Source organism: Stegodyphus dumicola, chromosome 10, assembly GCF_044657685.1.
Source record: "Stegodyphus dumicola isolate Sdum_Otavi_A_Nest chromosome 10, ASM4465768v1".
In the NCBI taxonomy this organism is placed as follows: Eukaryota; Metazoa; Arthropoda; class Arachnida; order Araneae; family Eresidae; genus Stegodyphus; species Stegodyphus dumicola.
Window position 1 is genome coordinate 16031390 of NC_140777.1, and position 20193 is coordinate 16051582.

A 20193-nucleotide genomic window follows, 5' to 3' on the forward strand; every position below is an offset into this window, starting at 1 on the left:
AATATCATTAGGCTATCTTTAAATATTTTTAGTCTTAAGGAACATTAGCCAAATGCTCTCGAAACTTGTATGTGCATGTAAATGAAAGAAACGCATCTTTGGACGTAATGTAAAATTTGATAAGCTTTCATAATTTCTCCTATTAAATATTTATCCAATGAAACTAAAGGAACATTAGCCCAAATGCTCCCGAAAATTGCATGTGTATATAAATGAAAAACTGAAAGCTCTCAGATTTTTTTAACAGAATTAATTTTTTTTATCATCAAAACAAAAAACTATTTCAGCTAACTTTTGAATTTGTGTTATGGAAAAAAAAAAAAAAAAAGCTGATGTGTACACGACATGACTTCCTTGTAAGGAATGTTAAATTATACGCATATTTTCCTGTATTTCATTTAAATTTATTTCCTCGAATTTCATTAAAGATATCTTTCTCGTTCAATTAATTCAGTTCTCACTTGGCGGCAAGGCAAAAATACATAAAAACTCAAAATATTTTCATTAGAAATTGAAAGATATAGAAAAACATAAAACGTCAAATATAGTTAAAACAATTATAAAAAACAATATTTATAATTAAAATTAAAATTCTACCCTAAAACAAGCAATTCAGCCAGCGGGCAAGAAGGCAGATTGTTCGGTGCACAAAACTAAAAATTTCCTTTTGGTCCCACTCGGTAAAAAAGACACTGAAGCTGCAGAAAGAATTAATTCACTTATTCTGCTAAGTTTCAAATGTAAACAAATACGGCTGTTATGGTAAAAGAAGTTAGGCTTAGTCGCACTTTAACAACCAAGCAAAACTGCCAAGTCTTGTAAATCGCACGAGTAGTTTTTAAAAAATTAGCTCTCAAAATTTTAGGTCCTCCATGTTTATTAAATTTGATATATATTTAATAATCCCTTTTTTTTGTTAAACTTACTTGATTCTTCCTTTCACATTTCGAAATTCAGGTTCATTCCAAATAAAATTCGCCCATTTTATTATTATTTATTTTTTAAATTTGAATTTTAAAGTAATTTTTATAAATTTTTCGAAAAAAAAGTTTAAATTGTTACCTGTAAAATTTTTGACATCACCTTAAAGTAGAGGAATCTAAGCATAGCTGCAAAAAATTAGTTTTTTATTCAAAATTTACTAAGATGTAGGTGAATTTACATTTTGGCACGTTTTGAAATTTGGCGTATTTATTATAAGCGATAATAACGAAAATGTTGTGTACGCACTTAAATAATTCTAAATTATTTGAAAGTACGAACGATGATTTTTTTCGCGCTCGTGCAAAAAGAAACAAGGCAAAGGAAAATAGGGTGCTATAAGTTAAGAAGTTCTCCAAGTGGCACAAATTCTTGGCACAAACTAAAAAAAATTCGCCACGATAAATTTTTAAATTTCTCCATAAATTTCTCACCAAAAATTACAAAATGTAATATACAGGCATAATTTGAGTCGTAGAATCGAAATAAGGGAAAAAATTGGCATGTTATTTCAGGAAAAGTACGATTTTGTGTCAAAATCCCCACGTTAGAACAATGCTATATATAAATCTAATATATATCCTAAGTCGCGCTTTCGAGACATGAAAAACGCAAGTTAAATTTCCACAATCGGTCTAGTAGAACGGGAGATACTTCTAGTATTCTTTCTTTTAAAATTAAATTTATCTATGTAAGATAAAAAGGTACTATTCGGTTTCGAGGGCCGTAAAAAATACCCAAACTATTGTGATGCCAATGCTGCCAAAAATAATTGCAGCAGCCCTAATAATTGCGGCAAGAAAGGAAGTATAATAGTAAATAACTATCTAAGATTGATGTTTTAATTTAGACGAAAGATTAATTTCATATAATACTTTTTTATTATTATAATTTATATGAAAAAGGCTAAACATGACTGAATGGAAGCATAAGAGTCAATAACTATTTCAGATCATTATTTAAAATGCAATTTGAATTTTGTCAATGGGCGTAGTAGAACGGGAGATATAGAACTGTCCCCCCTTTTTTGATGCAGTGTACTTACTTTTAAATAACAATTAAAATAAATTACATAAACTGTCTAAGTTTTCGGCGAAAACTTTGTAAATGGGAAAAAAAGTTGAGAATGAGAAATGGCAATTCAGTTTTTATTTATTAAATGTTTTGGACATATGAAAATGTATAAATATTTGTTGGAAACAATTATGAACTGCTTTCTTTCTATCCACACTTGACGACGACACTTGACGATTTTGATAAATTTCTTATCTTTGGAAAAAGATTACTACAAATTATCTTTAGCATGGATTGTAGCTGCTTATCTGTCAATCGAGTTCTTTTCTTATTCAACTGCCATAAAAGCTCTTCACATATAACTGTATTCCCGAACAAAGCGATTATTGTTACTGCAAAAACTCGCAAATGAGCGTAATTTTTCAATGACGAGTACGATTGAAACTTAATCAAATATATATCTTCAAATTTTAGAATAAGTTTTATAACACATAGTAAATTAATTCGCTCCATTTGTAGAACTTTTGATGTATTATTCAAATTCATTTTTAATGGTATTGAAAGTGTTATAAACTCGGACTTCAAATAACTAAAATCTTGAAATCTTTGCAACAAATATTATTGAAAAGTATTCACATAAAATTGCTTCGAGGGCCTGATCCGGCCGGCGGGACGCCAGTTTGAGGTGACTGATTTTAAGCATTTTTGTATTTGAAAGTGTAAGTCTGCGACGATTAGCTGAGAAGAAAAGAGCCGGGTAAGGATCTTTATTGACACCGTGTGCTATGTATGATAACCCATTTCAGGCTTTCCCGATTCAGGCTTTCCCGATTCAGGCTTCCCCGATTCAGGCTTTCTCGATTCAGGCTTTCTGAAGGTGGCAATAAGTATCGTTCCATTTCAGGCATTTTCCCCTCTTCTGTAGGTGCTCTGGGTTAAAATCTTAAAAAAAAATCGTACTATTTCAGCCTTTCTGTTTTTCACTTTTCTTTACAGTTGGCGGGAAGATTAAGGTGTATAAAGAATATTTCTTTCAGCCCGAAAGGAAAGCAGCTGAAAAAAAGTAACTTTATAACGGTAACCGGAATATCTGACAAGAGAATCGTCTTTAAATACACATATTTGGTGACAAATCGGCACCTGAAAAAATTTTTGTCTCCTTAAAATAAATAAATAAATAATAAAAAAAAAAAACTTGAAATTTGGAAGAAAATAACTGTATTTGCCGGCGTATAAGACGCACTTTTTTTCTTTGAAAATAAGTCTGAAAATAAGTCTTGAAAATTCTTCTTCTTTTTTTTTTTTTTTTTTTTTTTTTTCCCCTTTTAAAATAAGCCTGAAAAACGGGCGCGTCTTATATATCGATTTTCCATTCTGGAAATTTCCTCTATCCGGAGTTATGCGATTTTTTTCTTGTTTCCTTGCGGAGTGGCAATATTACAGTTACGTAGAGTTCAGCGAATGCTCGTGCGCCGATCGCAGCTGGGTTCGTTTAAACTTTCAAATTTTTGTGAACGACTTTAAGCGTATGAAATTTCTACTGTTCAATTTTCTTAAATTTCTTGGCAAGTTATGGCTCTAAAACAATGTTGGCATTATACATGGCATACAGGCTACGTGTGATTGCGTATGCACTGGATGGTACAGAGGGCTATTTGTTGTATCAAATGCTGATTTAGATGATGTTTCAAGTGACTCATCAATTTAGCTCTGGAGATGAGTGCCTGGGTTTTGACGAAGAAGATTAAAAGGTGTTCTTTCTCAAACAGATTGGGTATCTGTAGAACGTGTTATTTTGTATTTGTATTACTTTATATTTAAACTACTGTAAATTCATTATAATGATCAGTAATAAAGTTTTATCCTTCAAAAATGTATATGAAAAAGAGGGTGCCTCTTATAGGCCAGCGTGTCTTATACATCAGCAAATACAGTAATTTTATACGTAAGATCTTAAAATTCGTAATATCCCATTTCAAGCTTTCCCGGTTCAAACTTTCTGAAGGTGGCAACAAATAGGGTGCCATTTCATATCTGATGAATATTTTAATATTAAAAACTTTTATGAACGAAAACATTACAGATTTTTTTAATAAAATACATTTTATAAACTCAACTCGAAATGAATAAAAATTTAACATGAAGCTTCTTCCCCCTCCCCTCCTCCCTCTGCAGGTATTCTGGATGAGAACATAAAAAAATGATACCATTTCAGCCCTTTATATTTGTAACCTTTCATTTTAGTTGATGGGGAAACATATTCTTTACTTGAACACTGTACAGTAACTCCTGTTGGGCAGATAATCTTAAAAAATCCATTCCTCTGGTATATTGCGTAATATATTTTTTTACAATGAAGGTCACAGGTTTAGAAGTTCATAAAATAATAAAACTACAGAGGCGTAGCTAAGGTTTTAAGCGGCCGGGGACACCTTAAGATTTTGCCCTCCTTTCTGTGTTCCAAGAATGGAAAACATTTCATTCTGAAATGTGTATCATCAATTTGGCGGCCCCTGGATGCTGCGCCCGGGGACAGATGTCCCCCCTTGCCCTACCCTAGCTACGCCACTATAAAACTATGACGGTTCACAGTTTCATGATTCTTTAGAACATTATATTTTTAATACAAATTTACCGCCCTCAGATCCTCAAAAGTTTTCATTTTTCTGTTCTGTTTTTCATTTTTTATTTTCGATATTTCAGTTTTTCAAGGTTTAAAATTCTATTTTACGAAAACAGTAATACTATACCGTACTCAAATTCTAAAAGCCTCTTGTTTTCTGTATTGAGTATAGCCCCGATTGCCATTAATGTTTTACATAAGCAACGTCTAAAGTTTAAAGGTCGAAAGGTCATTGTATGATTTCACTTTATGCATATGTTACAATCACGTGACCTGCTATTTCACTTTCCGGATTTTGCGTTGACCTGAATGAAAAGGCTGAAATGGGAATCCTTTCTACCCGACCCATCAAGGGAGTCTGATATAGCACAATTTTTAAAAAAAGGTATCAACTGGGAATATCTGAAATTGAACATAACAGTACAATGGCACCTCTTTAGGGTAGAAACAGTTTTATTAGTTCTTCTGAATTGGCCAGTTCAGCGGAAGTAGGACAATTATTGAGAAGGTGAGCTGAGCGAACGTCTAAGGAGTCCACGACGACGGTCAGCATATAAGCATTCTGTACCGCGCCACGCGCATAGGGTAAAATCCGTACTTGCTATTGGACATATTTTCAGATGACATCATTTTCTCTTGGCAAAATGACAATTAGGCAGGATTCTTATGGGTTTTTTTTCGTTGAAAGATGCGCATGAGTGTAATGGAAGCGTGAAAATTATCGTCTGTTTTCTTTGAAACGGAAGTATTTAGCTGCAGCGTTCTGCAGATGGCTTACTGTTTCGTAGAATAAATAAATTATAAAATCTTTCAAAGATGCTGTTAATATCAGAAGCATTCTTGAACACTTAGGTTATATAAATAGCTGAGTTCATGAATTTATGTGCAAAAACCAAAACACGACGATCTCGAACCAACTGTTAAAAGGCATTGTGTGCTAGTGAGTATATTATTATTATTATTGCAATTTTGTTGTATTATCTTTCTTTCACATTGCAGAAAATATTTCCTTTGCAAATGTTATGTTATTTCCATGTTAATGCCATTTATTCTACTGCCTTAAATACTTCTATTGCCATGTATTCTATTGTAATGGCAATAGAATAATAAATAACATGGCAATAGAATAAAATGGCATAGAATGGCAATAGAATAAATACATCTATACATGGCAATAGAATAAAATGTATTCTTTTGCCATGTATTCTATTGCCTTTATCTACTATTCTATGAGGCCTCATACACCTTAACCCCTTATGATCTTCGAATATGTGACTGTTGCAAGAATTGGGATAACTTATTTGTTTTAAAAGCTATTACTTCCAACTTTTTACAGCCGACTACAGCATATAGCTGCTTTGGAAACTAGTAGCCAAAAAGTTTGTGCTGCCACAAATATTTTTGTAACTTAATCCGCTTTGTGACAAAATTGTTCGTCATGTTTCCACCTTGCGCACATATTTTAAAAATGGCTAAATGTACATACTTGAAATTGGATGTAATGCTTTATATGGGCAGTATTTTCTAACTGAACCAAAAATCTGATGACTATTTTAATATTAAAAACTTTTATGAACGAAAACATTACAGATTTTTTTAATAAAATACATTTTATAAACTCAACTCGAAATGAATAAAAATTTAACATGAAATTCTTAGAATTTTTGGTTCGCAGTATCAGGTTCAATGTTTCTTCTAACCTTCTTCGGAAACATACAATGACCTGACTAGGAACAGAGAGCTTACTAAAGCTATGTTCACTAATTGTAGTAAATAGACAGGATACAGACGAAGGGTATACAAAACCCTTTATTTTTCTTTATATACAATGACTTCCGTACTTCGGAATACAATGACCCTCCACTCGGGGTCTAACTTAAAAGATATCAAAATAAAACTAAACTCTAATTTAACTTTAGAATAAGATTGGCCTTATAATAACAGGAAGTGTATGTAGCACAGAGACTGTGAACACTACAATACGTTTAATTATTCAAGAGGATTAATACCTCTGGCCTGGAAGGCAATTAGCAACTGCGTTAACTTCTAAGGTAAGCGGCCTGCTTCGAACTCACGGCTTCCTCTCTCATTCTTGGCAAAAAGGCCACACTTAAATACTTGGCGTTCGCCAGACAACTTTGCATAAACTCCTTCACGCTTATAATTCTGGCCGGAAGTAGAAAATAAGAAGTGATAGTAAAGATTTAAAATAAAATAAACGTTAGTAAAACTTAAGATCCTTACATACTTCCCGCCAGAGTTAATTTGTTTGAAACTGAGGTCTAAAACGACCTTGTTGAAAACTTTTAGCTCTAAAAACTAACGCGAGGCCAACCTTTTACAATCATAACTTTGCTAGAAACTAGAAAATTTAAAAGAAAGAAATTTGTTACAATAGCAGCTCCCGGGATATACAACAATCTTTTTTTTTTTTTTTTTCATCTGTACTGCATCTAAACAGGAGCTTTATTCAATTCTGGTTCCTTCCAGAGATCTGGAAGGAAAACTAGTTTAATGAAATGTTACAGAATGACATTGCAAATAACATACAGAATATACTTCTCTTAACATTCTTATTTCATTCATGACTATTTTAATTATCTCTCCCCGTGCTCTCTGACATGTGTTGTAAAAGAACACCAAACACGAATGTGTTTCTGTCTACGTGTGCCACACTTCCTCCTACAATCAAAACACTAACGTGTTAAAATTCAACACACGAGACCTCTTAACACACCCTACTTTTCAACTCTAAACCCTGAGGTACTATTCTAAAAGTGGCTAACTCTAAAGTGTAGCGTCAGAGAGCCTAACTACATCATTCAACCTTTACCACATATTTACCATGATTTAATCTTTACAGTCACACGAATAACAAATTTTTAACATTACTTTCATTTTTACCATATCACGGTATTTCTTAACATTTAAAATAACAGTTCACATGTATATAAGAACATATCAACATGCCGTTAATTTTACACATTTGAAAACATACATTAGTAGTACATTGTTAACTTCTATTCTTTTCAAAGCAAGTGCCAATTCTTTCTACATTGAAATAATACTACATTTCAAAAAGTCTTTCAGACTAAAACTTCTCTCTTGCTAGAATGTTTTAAATAAAATTTATACAATAACTTTTTTTACAATATTTAAGTTCTTACACAACGCTATTATACATCAATTTTAGTTTTACGCGCGAGTAATTGAAAAACATAATAAGAAAATCGGTCACAACTCATTTCTCGCCCTTTCGGCGATAAAGGTAGACCTCGCATGAGGTAAAACTTCTTGAAATCTGCCACTTGCAGTAAGAATGAAAGATTAACTGAAGTTTGCAAAATAACATAAAATTTTACTTATCTTTGTAATATTCAGACATCCTTTTCTGGGCCCAGTCTTTAAAGGTATAGCAGATAGTAGCTTGGTTGATCCTCCTTCTTGTACGGGCTCGCCCTTCAGTGCTTTCTTCTGGAAGCTTCCGTTTTTCACCAGTACGGCCACCCTTGAACATCTTCCTTTTGTCCTCTGCTTGTGGTCTTGGCCGTTTGAAGGCAGCTGGTCTTGGTGGAACCGGGAAACTTCTGTCGTGATCCTGCTTGGACCTCGTTGTTGGCCGTTCAAATTTTTCTTGTACTTTTTCCTCCGCCGCTGATGGCCCTTCCGCAGTTCGGCGACTTTTGCTGCGGAGAGTTCTGTCGGATGAGTCAATCTTCCGTTTCACAGCCGGGTTATAGTTGCCGTCCTTTCTCCCGGTCCTTTCCACATACGTCGTCCTTCTCCCTTATTCATTCTGGGGGTGTTCGTGCACTCTGTTTTCTGGACGGTGGAACGGCTTCTTTTTCTTTTTACCTTCAATTTTTCCGCGGGGCAATTTTCTTTTCACTTGCTTCTGTCTCTCATTGAATTGCCCTTGTACTTGTCGTTTTCCCACCTCTGGAACTTGTATCTGCGGTGTCTGCCGTACCGGATCCTGCAAAAGATCTGAAAAGATTTTCATTTTATTACGATCGAAGTAGGGTTTAATTTGATCAATATTTGCGGAACAGGTTTCACCATTTCTTGCCTTTAACACTACAACAGCGTGAGTTATTTTTTCTATAACATATGGTCCTTCAAAGCGTGGAAAAAATTTGGCAGTTTTATCTTCAGGTGCTGAAGAAAGTGAATGCTTAATTTTTAAAACTTCATCCCCTACTTTATAAGTTACTCCCCGTCGTTTCAGATCATAGTATAACTTCTGTTTTCTTTGTGCTACTTCCGTATTCTTTTTTGCTTCTTTTATTAGTTTTTCTATATCACCCATTTTAAATTCTGGGGCTCTTTGTTGCACATAAAATAGTTTATCTAACGGTGTTATAACCTTTCTGCCTAGAAATAACTCAGCAGGAGTTTTGCCCGTTGTATCATGTTTTGCGGTCCTAAGGGCGAAAGCAAATTCATTGACATAGTTATCCAAGCTTTTATGAAAATTTTTAACATAACTACGGATAATTTTCACTATATTTCTGTTGACCCGTTCCGCTATATTTGATTGCGGCCGATACGGGACCATTTTTAAATGACGTATGCCCAGTTTTTGGCACATGTCTTCAAATATATTACTTACAAATTGACGACCATTATCCGATATAACTTTTAGGGGCGCCCCGTATTTTAAAATATATTTATTTAAAATAGAATCGGTAACTAATTTCGCGGAGGCTCGTTTTAAGGGAACAATTTCGGTCCATTTACTAAAATGATCAACCATAACAAGGAGATAGCGACTTTTGTTTAACTGACTTTTTGGGAAAGGGCCCAATAAATCTATGCCAATTATTTCATTTGGAAATTCGGATTTAATACTATTTAGAAACCCGGCCGGGCGGAAATTAATATAATTAACGGCTTGACATGTTGGGCAGGACTGGACATACGCCCTTATTAACTTTTGCAGTTCAGGAAAGTAGACTGCCTCGCGTACGCGTTGGATAGTTTTTCGAATACCAGCATGAGAAGCTAAAGGGCTGTCATGGAGCTCTTGCAGGATATTTAATCTAAGACTAGCTGGGATAACAGGTCGAAATTCGTTGTTGGAATTCGTAGTTTTTGTGTAGAATAATAGACCATCTATTAGTTCGTAATGGGCCGCCCTATTTCTTATCGCCACAATATCTTGGTGGCTAAAATTTTCAGGATCCTTCAAATACTCATAAATACTTCCAAACTCAGGATCCTTACCCAGTTCGGTTATTACAGTTTCTCGGGAATTTATTGTACACGCTGTAAGCATTTCAACTTTTACGGTATTACCCTGTTCGTCTAATTTAATTCGTGATAGGGCATCTGCTACGATATTTTCCTTTCCGGAGGTATGCTTGATTACCAGATTATATTCTTGCAGCTTGAGTGCCCATCTTATTAACCTTGGGGATAAATTTTTCCCTGAGTACAATCTAGTTACCGCCACATGATCAGAATATACTGTTATCGGCGCCTTTCCAAAATAGACTCGGAACTTTTGCACTGCTAACAGAACTGCAAGTGCCTCTCTCTCGGTCGCGGAATAGTTTCTTTGTGTTTGATTTAAAGTTCGGCTAAAAAATGCCACGGGCTGCTGATTTTGCGAAAGGACCGCTCCTACCGCATAATCCGAAGCATCCGCTGAAATTTCTAAATTTTCATCCTTTTCAGGAAATTTCAACACAGGGGCTTGCGTTAATGCTTGTTTTAATTTTTCGAAAGCACTATTGGCTTCGGCAGTCCACGAGAATCTTGCCTTTTTCCTTTTTAATTTTAACAATGGCTCAGCGATAGCCGCAAAATCTTTTATAAAGGACCTATAATATGAACAAAGTCCTAGAAAAGAAGAGAGCTTCTTTGCCGTGTTTGGAGTCGGATACTTTTGTACAGCGATTATTTTTGATTCATCTGTCTCGATCCCTTTTTGCGATATTTTGTAACCTAAATATTTTAATTCAGGGGCTGCAAATTTGCATTTTTCGACATTAACTTTTAGACCGGCCTCATTTAATAAAGAAAACACCTGTCTTAAATCCTGTATATGTTGGTCGAGATTATCACTAGTAATAATGATATCGTCTAAATAGACAAATGTGGACTTTCCGAGAACAGGTCTTAACACAATGTCCATGCATCGCTGAAATGTTGCTGGGGCCCCAGAAAGGCCAAACGGCATACGCAAAAATGCATAAGTGCCAGACTTGGTTATAAAAGCAGTCTTAGGCACGTCCTCAGGCCTGACCCCTATTTGAAAATAACCATTCGTTAAGTCTAAAGTCGTCATAAATTTGGTTGATTTTATGTTCCTTAAAATTTCTTCTATAATCGGTAACGGATATACCGGATATTTCGTTATGGAATTTAATTTACGGTAATCAATAGCGAATCTCCACCTTTTTGGATGCTCCAAAGGATAATCATTATTTTTCTTACATAAAACCACCGGGCTAGCATAACTACTTGAGATGGGCGTTATGATCTTTTTACGTAGCATATCGGTAATATGCCATTCTATAATTTTTTCCTTATTCTTATCATACCGGTATGGTTTTTGACGAACCGGCAACGCATCTCCGGTGTCAATACTATGGTTAGTAACCTGAGTAAATCCTGGAATATCACTAAATAAGGAAGCAAATTCACTTACCACTTGTCGGATTCTATCTTGCTCGTCATTAGGCAGGTGGTCAAGATTTAACCTTGGCGGTTCAACTTTTTCTACACGCACTTGTTTGATCGTCAGCTTAAGGGACGCTTCATTAAAATCCAGTGTAGCTTGTGCGTCTGAAAGGAAGTCTATTCCTAGGATTAAATGTGCTTGCAAATTCTTTACTATAAAAAACATCACCTTTACTTGTTCGTCCTTGATACGGATGTACAAAGGTACTTTACCTACGCACTTACATTGTTCTCCTTGCGCCGCTAATACTGTTGTATTATCCGCATTATATATGCGGTATTTGCGAAAATACTTTCTAAAAAAGACTTCTGCCACACAGGAACACTGCGCGCCGGTATCCAGGAGTGCGGTGGCCGGGATATTATTTACCAAGACTTCAATCTTCGGAAGAGTTAAATTTTTCACCATTACTGTATTTAACTTGTAGGAAGAGGGGTTTTCGTGGCCTTCGGATTTCCGCACCCTCTCGTCAGCAGAAATCCGTTTTAGTTTAAATTATTTTTCCTTTCCGTGCTTTCCTTCTTTTTCCACTGGCCTTGAGACTTTTTTCCTGGGTTGCTATTGAACTGTCGACGTTCGCCGGCTGTTTTTGAATGCTCGGGTTTCCTTGCCCACTGATTCGCTTTTTCTCCGTAGCCGTATGCTTGAGTTTGCTGTAGTCTTGGCGTACCAAATTGGTTTCGCTGTTGATATTGGCGTCTTCTTTCGACGTCCGCCGTTCTTCTACTTTCAAACTGCATTGCTAGCTCAAATAACTTTTCCAGTGTAGTCGGATTTCTCAATTCAATAAAGTCTTGCACTTGGGGTAGTAACCTCGGCAAAATCACTTGAATTATTTCAGGATCCGGACGGTTTCCATACAAGAGCTTGAAAACGTGAATTTTTCTTAAAATAAAGCTCGAGAGGTTTTCCATTCTTTGTTGATATATACTGAAAAGTTCTGTTTCTAATTTCGCACGATCCCTTACAACAGGGAAGGCTTTTAGTAGGGCAGTCTTGAAATTTTCGTAAGTATAGGTGGGACTTCCTGCTTGACCCAAGAGACTTCTGCCGATACATTTGAACCAGTTAAGCGCTTGGCCCCTCAAAGCGCTGGTAGCTAAGGTAACTTTCTGAAACTCGTGCACGGGGTAGAGCATGAAGTGGTCATCCTATTTTTCCAAAAAACTGGTTACCGGTGAGTTTCCGTTAAATGTTGCTTCTGGTTTCATCGAAGCGCGCATGGTCTGGACGATGTACCCAAATCCTTCCAGGGCGGCAGCTGCCATTTCTGGATTCTGAGCCGTTTCTGCAGGCAGCACAGGTTCTTCTTGAAACTCGGCCATGGTTATTCTTCGTCGGGCGCCACTATCAGGTTCAATGTTTCTTCTAACCTTCTTCGGAAACATACAATGACCTGACTAGGAACAGAGAGCTTACTAAAGCTGTGTTCACTAATTGTAGTAAATAGACAGGATACAGACGAAAGGTATACAAAACCCTTTATTTTTCTTTATATACAATGACTTCCGTACTTCGGAATACAATGACCCTCCACTCGGGGTCTAACTTAAAAGATATCAAAATAAAACTAAACTCTAATTTAACTTTAGAATAAGATTGGCCTTATAATAACAGGAACCGCATGTAGCACAGAGACTGTGAACACTACAATACGTTTAATTATTCAAGAGGATTAATACCTCTGGCCTGGAAGGCAATTAGCAACTGCGTAACTTCTAAGGTAAGCGGCCTGCTTCGAACTCACGGCTTCCTCTCTCATTCTTGGCCCACCAGCGGCCGAGCGGTAAAGTCGCTGAACACTGGTAGTTCGGTCTGAGGTTCGAATCCCGCGAACGGGCTGGCTGCATGGGTGTTTTCGTGGTTTTCCCCATGTGTAACGTGTATACGAGCCAGTTTCCCTTAGAAAGTCCTCCACGAAGGCATCCCTCCCCATAGGCAGATAGCCCTAGTGTGCTTTGCCGTAATTAAATACACCACACCACCTCTCTCATTCTTGGCAAAAAGGCCACACTTAAATACTTGGCGTTCGCCAGACAACTTTGCATAAACTCCTTCACGCTTATAATTCTGGCCGGAAGTAGAAAATAAGAAGTGATAGTAAAGATTTAAAATAAAATAAACGTTAGTAAAACTTAAGATCCTTACAGCAGTAGTTTCCAAAAATTATAAAAGCTATATATTAAATATGGAATTAAATTATGCAACATAATGTTTTAAACTGTGCGAGCAAGGTGGAAACATGAGGAAAACATTTGTCACAAAGCGAATTAAATTATAAAAATATTTGTGGTAACACAAACTTTCTCATTACTATCTCAGAAAGCAGCTATGTTATGTAATCAGCTGTAAAAAGTTGGAAGTAATTGCTTTTAAAATAAATAAGTTATCCCAATTCTTGCAACAGTCCCATATTTCGAAGATCTTGTGGTTTTTAAGGTGTATGAGTCCCCTTAAATTAAAGAAAAGTGCATTCATTATCGTCGCTGAATTTAATACACGTGTATAAGAAAAGAAACTTCCTTCTCCGACAAGCACTATTTTATGCAAAGGTATATATAAGTTTTGGTTTTAGTTTGGTTTTATTAGAGTATGGCAAAGCACTCGAGGGCTATCTGCCTTAAGGGAGGGATGCCTTCGTGGAGGACTTTCTAAGGGAACTGGCTCGTATACACGTTACACATGGGGAAAACCACGAAAACACCCATGCAGCCAGCCCGTTCGCGGGATTCGAACCTCGGACCGAACTACCAGTGTTCAGCGATGTTACCGCTCGGCCGCTGGTGGGCCCCGGTATATAAAAGATGTTACACATTAAAAAATGGGAAATATTCATAAAGTAATATTATTCAATTTAAAATACGTATCTCTATTCCTCTATTCCAAATCTATTATATCTTAACTTTAAAAAAAAAAAAAAATAATAATAATAATAATAATAATAATTTTTTTAAACTGATTATAAATATTGTGAATTTACTGTGTACTATGTTAGTTCCCAACGACGTTGTTACTACTTCCAAAAAATTACTTGAATCATGTTTTCGGTGATTGCATCTGCAGAAAAATGGATATATGATGAACATGAAATAATGATAACACCTTTAATATGAAGTGTTTTAAATTAAGAATACATTTATTAACAATCTCTGTACTTAATACACATTTACGGAGTTAGCACAAGAAGAAATAAAAAAAAATTCTCTCTAGGGGGGGGGAAATCACTACATTTATTATATTAAATTCGCCACACTAAGGCGTTGTAAGAAGCGCAATCACATAGAAAATAAATAAATAAATAAATAAAGTCAAAAATACAACGCACATAATCTTTTCGCTGCTGCTATCAAATAGTATGGAGGTGTAACTTCGAGCCCAAGCAAAGTCAAGGCGTTACTAAGAGCAGAGGAAATGATGTCATCGTAAGCTATATCCAATCACGAGGAGGGATATTTCCCTATGTGCGTGGCGCGGTATAGAATGCTTATATGCCAACGGTCACGTGTAGATTGGCATCAACTTCTTCGCTCACGGTGGACAGGTGAGGATAAGCAGAATTGTTGCCGGTGCCACTCCTGGATCGGTTGTTGCCACATTCTGTTGTCAATGCTGGTGCATTGTGAGGTAAGTCGGGCCGGTTAGAAGTTGACGAAACTGTACTCGGGGGCGTCATTTCGATAATGCGAGTGTCTCTGTTCAAGTTTGGTCTGAAATACAAAAACATATTTTGTAAGAAAAATATGACATAAGCTAGATCTGTTTATAAGAGAATTAATGTAATAGTAGAAAATAATTTTAAAATATTGGGAAAAAATAGATTTTGGAATGAAGCCTTTTTAAATGTAGTCTCTGAGTGTTCATTAAATTTTTTTTTATTGTTAAATTTTGCTTTTGTTTACTTTTATTATTATTCCTTACAAAATTCTTATTTTCCGATAATTCTATTGGATAGACACGGGGATTTATGCACTACTATTATGAAATACCCATATCTTTCCACCTACTCGTTTTAGATACAGTGGAGTAATACCGAGGTACTCAACGTACTCCACTGTATATACGTCCGCTTTGAAATGCGTGCCACTTGGGACACGTCCTGCTTGAACGCCAAAATTGTTGCTTGACAGGCAATCTTTATTTGGAATACGAGTCGCGTTCGATGAGTTATGTCTGCGCGCACTGCACTTGTTCACCTCTTTCGGGACAGAGCCTCCTATAATTCTGAATTTTAAACTGATCTTTTCGTGTAATTGTATTGTAAATTCATTAACAGAAGCCTTAGAGAAGTTAAGGAAAACAGTCAAGTAACGAAGAAAATGGTTAGGATCACAACGGAGATGAAAAAAAAGAACATAGTTGAAAAGTATGAAGATGGCAGGTATGCCGTGTACGATGGCGTCATCGACTGTGAAAAACCAAAGGTGCTATTAAGGGGACGGAATTCATGGGGATCGACTAGGATGCTGCCAACGATCTGTGCTTAGCCTCGTCACTGGGGTATAAGATACATAAACCCGGTTCTTGGTGTCTGGAGGGGCAGTCTATACTGTCCTGGAAGGCAGGTGATTTCGGCCATCCGAGTAGGAAAGCGACGGGCGGCTTTCTTCGATTCTTCGCTCCGCTTTCATAATTAGTCACCCGTCCGCCACAAGAATTATAAAACACAGCAGGAGCCTAAGGCTATATCAGTGGAAAAAATGTATATCTCCTCAGCCTCTTTGCACATACGCAGATTTCCCCTTTAAATTTCTCTAAGCTGCGTGATTAACGATCTTCCTGTTCTCCATAAGGTGCTACCACGCATTAATTTGTTTAGGACGAACGGCTGATTCGAAGAATATTTCTACTTGTTTTGCCACTGAAAGAAAGATCAACGACATTTTTCATCCTTTTGCAAAAAAATTAAAGTTCTCGTTTTCAACAACCAATCAGCTATCAACATCAAATCTACCCATTATCAACCATTCAATTTTTAATGCAACCTCTTTTCCCTCTCCTCTTTTGTGTTGTCATTAGTCATTTACAACACGCTTCTTTGGAAGTACGCCGGCAGGTTTCGTCATAAGTGTGTCATTCCAACGCTATTTATAGTTTTTCAGTGCGCTGATCAGTTTGCTCAGGAAAATTTAAATTTTTCCGTTTCGAAATTTTTTCACTGTAACCATAACCGAAAGAGGTTTATTGTTTAAAATCACCACATTCTCGAGCACATATCTTCAAATAATAATATTTGAAATTTCATTTCGATGGGTCGAGCAGATAGACTGCTAGGGGTTCATTTGTCGGGGAAGTTTTTTTTTATGACCACCCTTTGTATCGCAATTTTTATGACCACACTTTTGTATTTGTTTATGGTTACCTTTTGAAGACTTAAATGTGGAAACATTTGTATTATATTTCTGCCGCCCAATTATCAAACTTTATCCAACTAACGAATCAAAGAATTGATTATCCAGAATATAAAAATGAGCTGATTTTCAGAACTTCATACTGAGCCCGCCATGCTTGCCCATTTTCTGGAAAGAACATTACTTTGACTGGCTGTTGATATAAATTATGCATTCTGATCATGTTTGTAGACAACAAATCGAGTAACAAAGATTTTCTTAGTTTTAAAATACATCTAGCGCTCGTGTCAGACATATTGGATTTACTTACATATTCGAAGAAGATGACAATTCGTAAATAATTCCATTTCAGTCGTATTCCCTCAAGATGTTGACGAACTAATTGGACATGTACTGGGAAATGAAGAAGATGATTACAAGGAGGGGGATAATGAAAATAGAGACGATATAAGAATAAAGAAAGTTACGTAGATAGAAGTTGACACGGAGCTGTAGATTCCCCCAAGATTTTCCGAGAAATATTCGTCTACGTCCATATACGATGTACAAGAGATTTTGGAAACTATGGCGGCAATATTATAATCAAGCAGACATTCGAAGTCTGCCACCGCACAAAGAAACTCGTAATTTTCATGTGACAAGAAATATTGTAATTTTTAAATGTTATTTGTTTTCCCGAAATATAACATCCATAATAAGTGCTTTAATTTTCAATAATCTGTAGGATTTTCAATATTGCTTATTTAATTGGGGCAGATAGATCAGGAACACGACTGACGGACTTTTTATGCTGCAGTTTCTACAGAAGGCATCACATAGCACGAGCAAGTAAGTTTCCAGAGGCTGTCCGCACATTTTCAGACGATGTATATTGTATTCACAAAACTAAATTACATAAAATTCTTGTGTTTTAAATGTTCTATTTGATATCCTTTATTCTGAACTATCTTTCGACACCGCAATTTCCAGGATAATAATGCCTTTTGAAGTGGCAGAACAGCTATTCTATCCCATTCCCCCCGAAAAGCTTTCCAGAGTTCTGTTAGGGTTTGGGGACAACGTTTGGATAATGCAGTTTTTAAAAGTCCGAAAGCACAAAAATCCATAGGTGACACATCGGGAGATTTGGTAGGGATATCAGTGAAGGGTATGGCCTCGATACCAGTTTTTTGTTCCATTTCTTTTAGGAAATTTACAGTGGATTTTGATGTGTGACTGCTAGCTTTGTCCTGATGGAGTCTGACAGATGGATGGCACTGTGGGTAAAGCGATGGTATTTCATTCAGAAAAATTGGCGATAAAATATGTTCCTGATAGTATTTGGAGTTAATCTTGACATTTTTCTGCACTGTCTTTATTTTTAACTTGTCATTATAAGAAAAACGAGCAACAGTCATGAATCCCTTAGAAAAACTTTCTTTCGATTCTTTGAACAATGTACTCAAATTTTTTTCTCCCCTTTTATGATAATAAATGGCTCTTTTTTTTGTTACAGTCATTTAAATACACCCATGCTTCATCTATTGTGACAATTGTTTTCCATTTTTCTTTGGATAAGTGTTTCTCATATAGAATTCTGCAGCGTTTCCTGCGTTGAGCGATATGCTTTAAAGAAGACGATGCACATTGCGTTTTTTCGCTTTCTTAAGATTTAAATCAACGTTTATCATTTTGTTTACAGTGGACACCGAGCATTTTAATGATTTTGCAACTGTCCTTTGACTAGGGGGATTTTCTTTTAACATTAAACAACGTAGCTCTGCAATAGTCGAAGATGTCCGTTTTTTCCTTGGATACTTGTTTGGAATTTTTGTCCCACTTGAGGCTCCAATTTGACGTTTTTTTTTTTTTTTTTTTCCTTTCTTGTTGATGATATTACCTATCGACGCTTTAGATATCAGAAAACCATGACTCTTACATCGTTTTTGGATAACGGAGTATGCATATTTCTCTACGGAAAGAGCGTAAATGTAGCCTTGGAACCACTACTTTGTTAAATTCGCCATTTTGAATAAAAACAAAACTTTCAAGCCACAAACGATAATTTTGACTTTTAAAAACATAGTACAATCGCAATTACTTCTTTTGCAGCAAAAGATTTTTTATTACCGCTTACCAAAATCGTCTAAAAAATGTGCGAACAGCCTCTGTATATTCAACTATCCCGAAAACATTTTATCCCTGCGGTCCCCATACTGCATGTCAAAAAGTATTCAAGTATATATGAATAGAAACGCAGCGTCAAAAACGATAGCAAAGGCCGTATAATGACTTTTATTGCCAATGTGGATAGCAGGTAGACAAATGCAATAAATAGCATAAAAGTTTTAGGAAAATGTTCTGACTGGGATTTAAAACATCTGCCACTTTCAGAGCTAGACAAGCACACTCACTGCATGTAGGGTTTCCCTTATTTTACATAAGAAAATATTTAATGTTTTGTACCTTTCCTGAACCTCTCATTTTCCCTTCGCATTTCCTCGCCAGGATGCAAATTTAAAATTAAGTGAAGTGAGTATTTAAACGGGCGAGTATAATAGTTTATTCAGAGCGTGATTTCGCTAACCAGCTCACGTTACTATTTTGTCCTTGCTGTTACGGGGAATTTCTGATACCCTTTTTTGGCCATTTAATGAGTACATCTTCCGGTAGGTCAGCCTAATTAGCCTAAAATCAAACTGTTAGCCCTTTGCTGGCATTCTGTTACGAATGTGCGAGAGGTCGTCAGGTTCCATATTGAGATCTAGTGGTATTTATGACAGCAAAGATAGTTAAATCTTACAAGCATAAAAACACATTCTTACCTTTGGCCTTCGTTGAGCATATTCTTTATAGCCTCATTGTCCGTAGAAATTAAAATGCCACGAACTGCGTTGTATTTCATTGCATCTTCATAACATGGGGGAGGTTCTATTCTTGCTAACACACTCATTGGTCGTTCATCCTGTTTAAAGAATCATATGTTACTCATACGTTTTGCGCCAAATTTTGGTACACTGTAGGGGGGGGAGAATAGTTCTATATCTCCCGTTCTATTGGGCCAACTGACGAAATTCAAATTGCGTTTTTCATGTCTCGAAAGCGCGACTTAGGATATATATATTATATTTATATATAGCAATCATTCTAATTTAGGTATTTTGACATAAAATTGGATTTTTTCTAAAATGACATGGCAGTTTTTTCTAGATTTTGATTCTATGACTCAAATTAAGTCTAAATACTAAATTTTATAAAATTTGGTGCAAATTTACGGAGATATTCACAAATTTATCCTGGTGGTATTTTTTTCAGCTTTCGCCAATAATTCACTTGGCGAACTTCTTATTTTATAGCAACCTATTTTTCTTTTTCTTTTTTTCATTGTAAGTCATCGTTCATAGTTTCAAATAATTTTAACAAAGTGCCTATTATCGTTTGGCTTTATTCTCGCTCCCCCCCACAAAAAAATGCCAAATTTCAAAATGCTCCAATATGTAAATTCATGTATATCTTTGAAAATTTTGAAAAAAAAAAAAAAAAAAAAAAACTAGTTTTTT

General features: G+C 35.8%; 1 protein-coding gene across 3 annotated transcripts in view; it reads right to left on the minus strand.

The window, feature by feature from the left end:
- Window positions 1–14416: 14416 nt before the first annotated feature.
- Window positions 14417–20193, minus strand: part of LOC118204876 (uncharacterized) — a 76223-nt gene continuing 70446 nt past the window's right edge. For all 3 annotated transcript variants that reach the window (XM_085824666.1, XM_085824667.1, XM_085824669.1), the window contains 2 exons: window positions 19459–19598; window positions 14417–15013 (listed from right to left, as the gene is read on the minus strand). In XM_085824666.1, coding sequence (XP_085680792.1) covers window positions 14791–15013; window positions 19459–19598 — 363 coding nt within the window. In that variant the 3' untranslated portion in view covers window positions 14417–14790. The remainder of the gene's footprint in view (window positions 15014–19458; window positions 19599–20193) is intronic.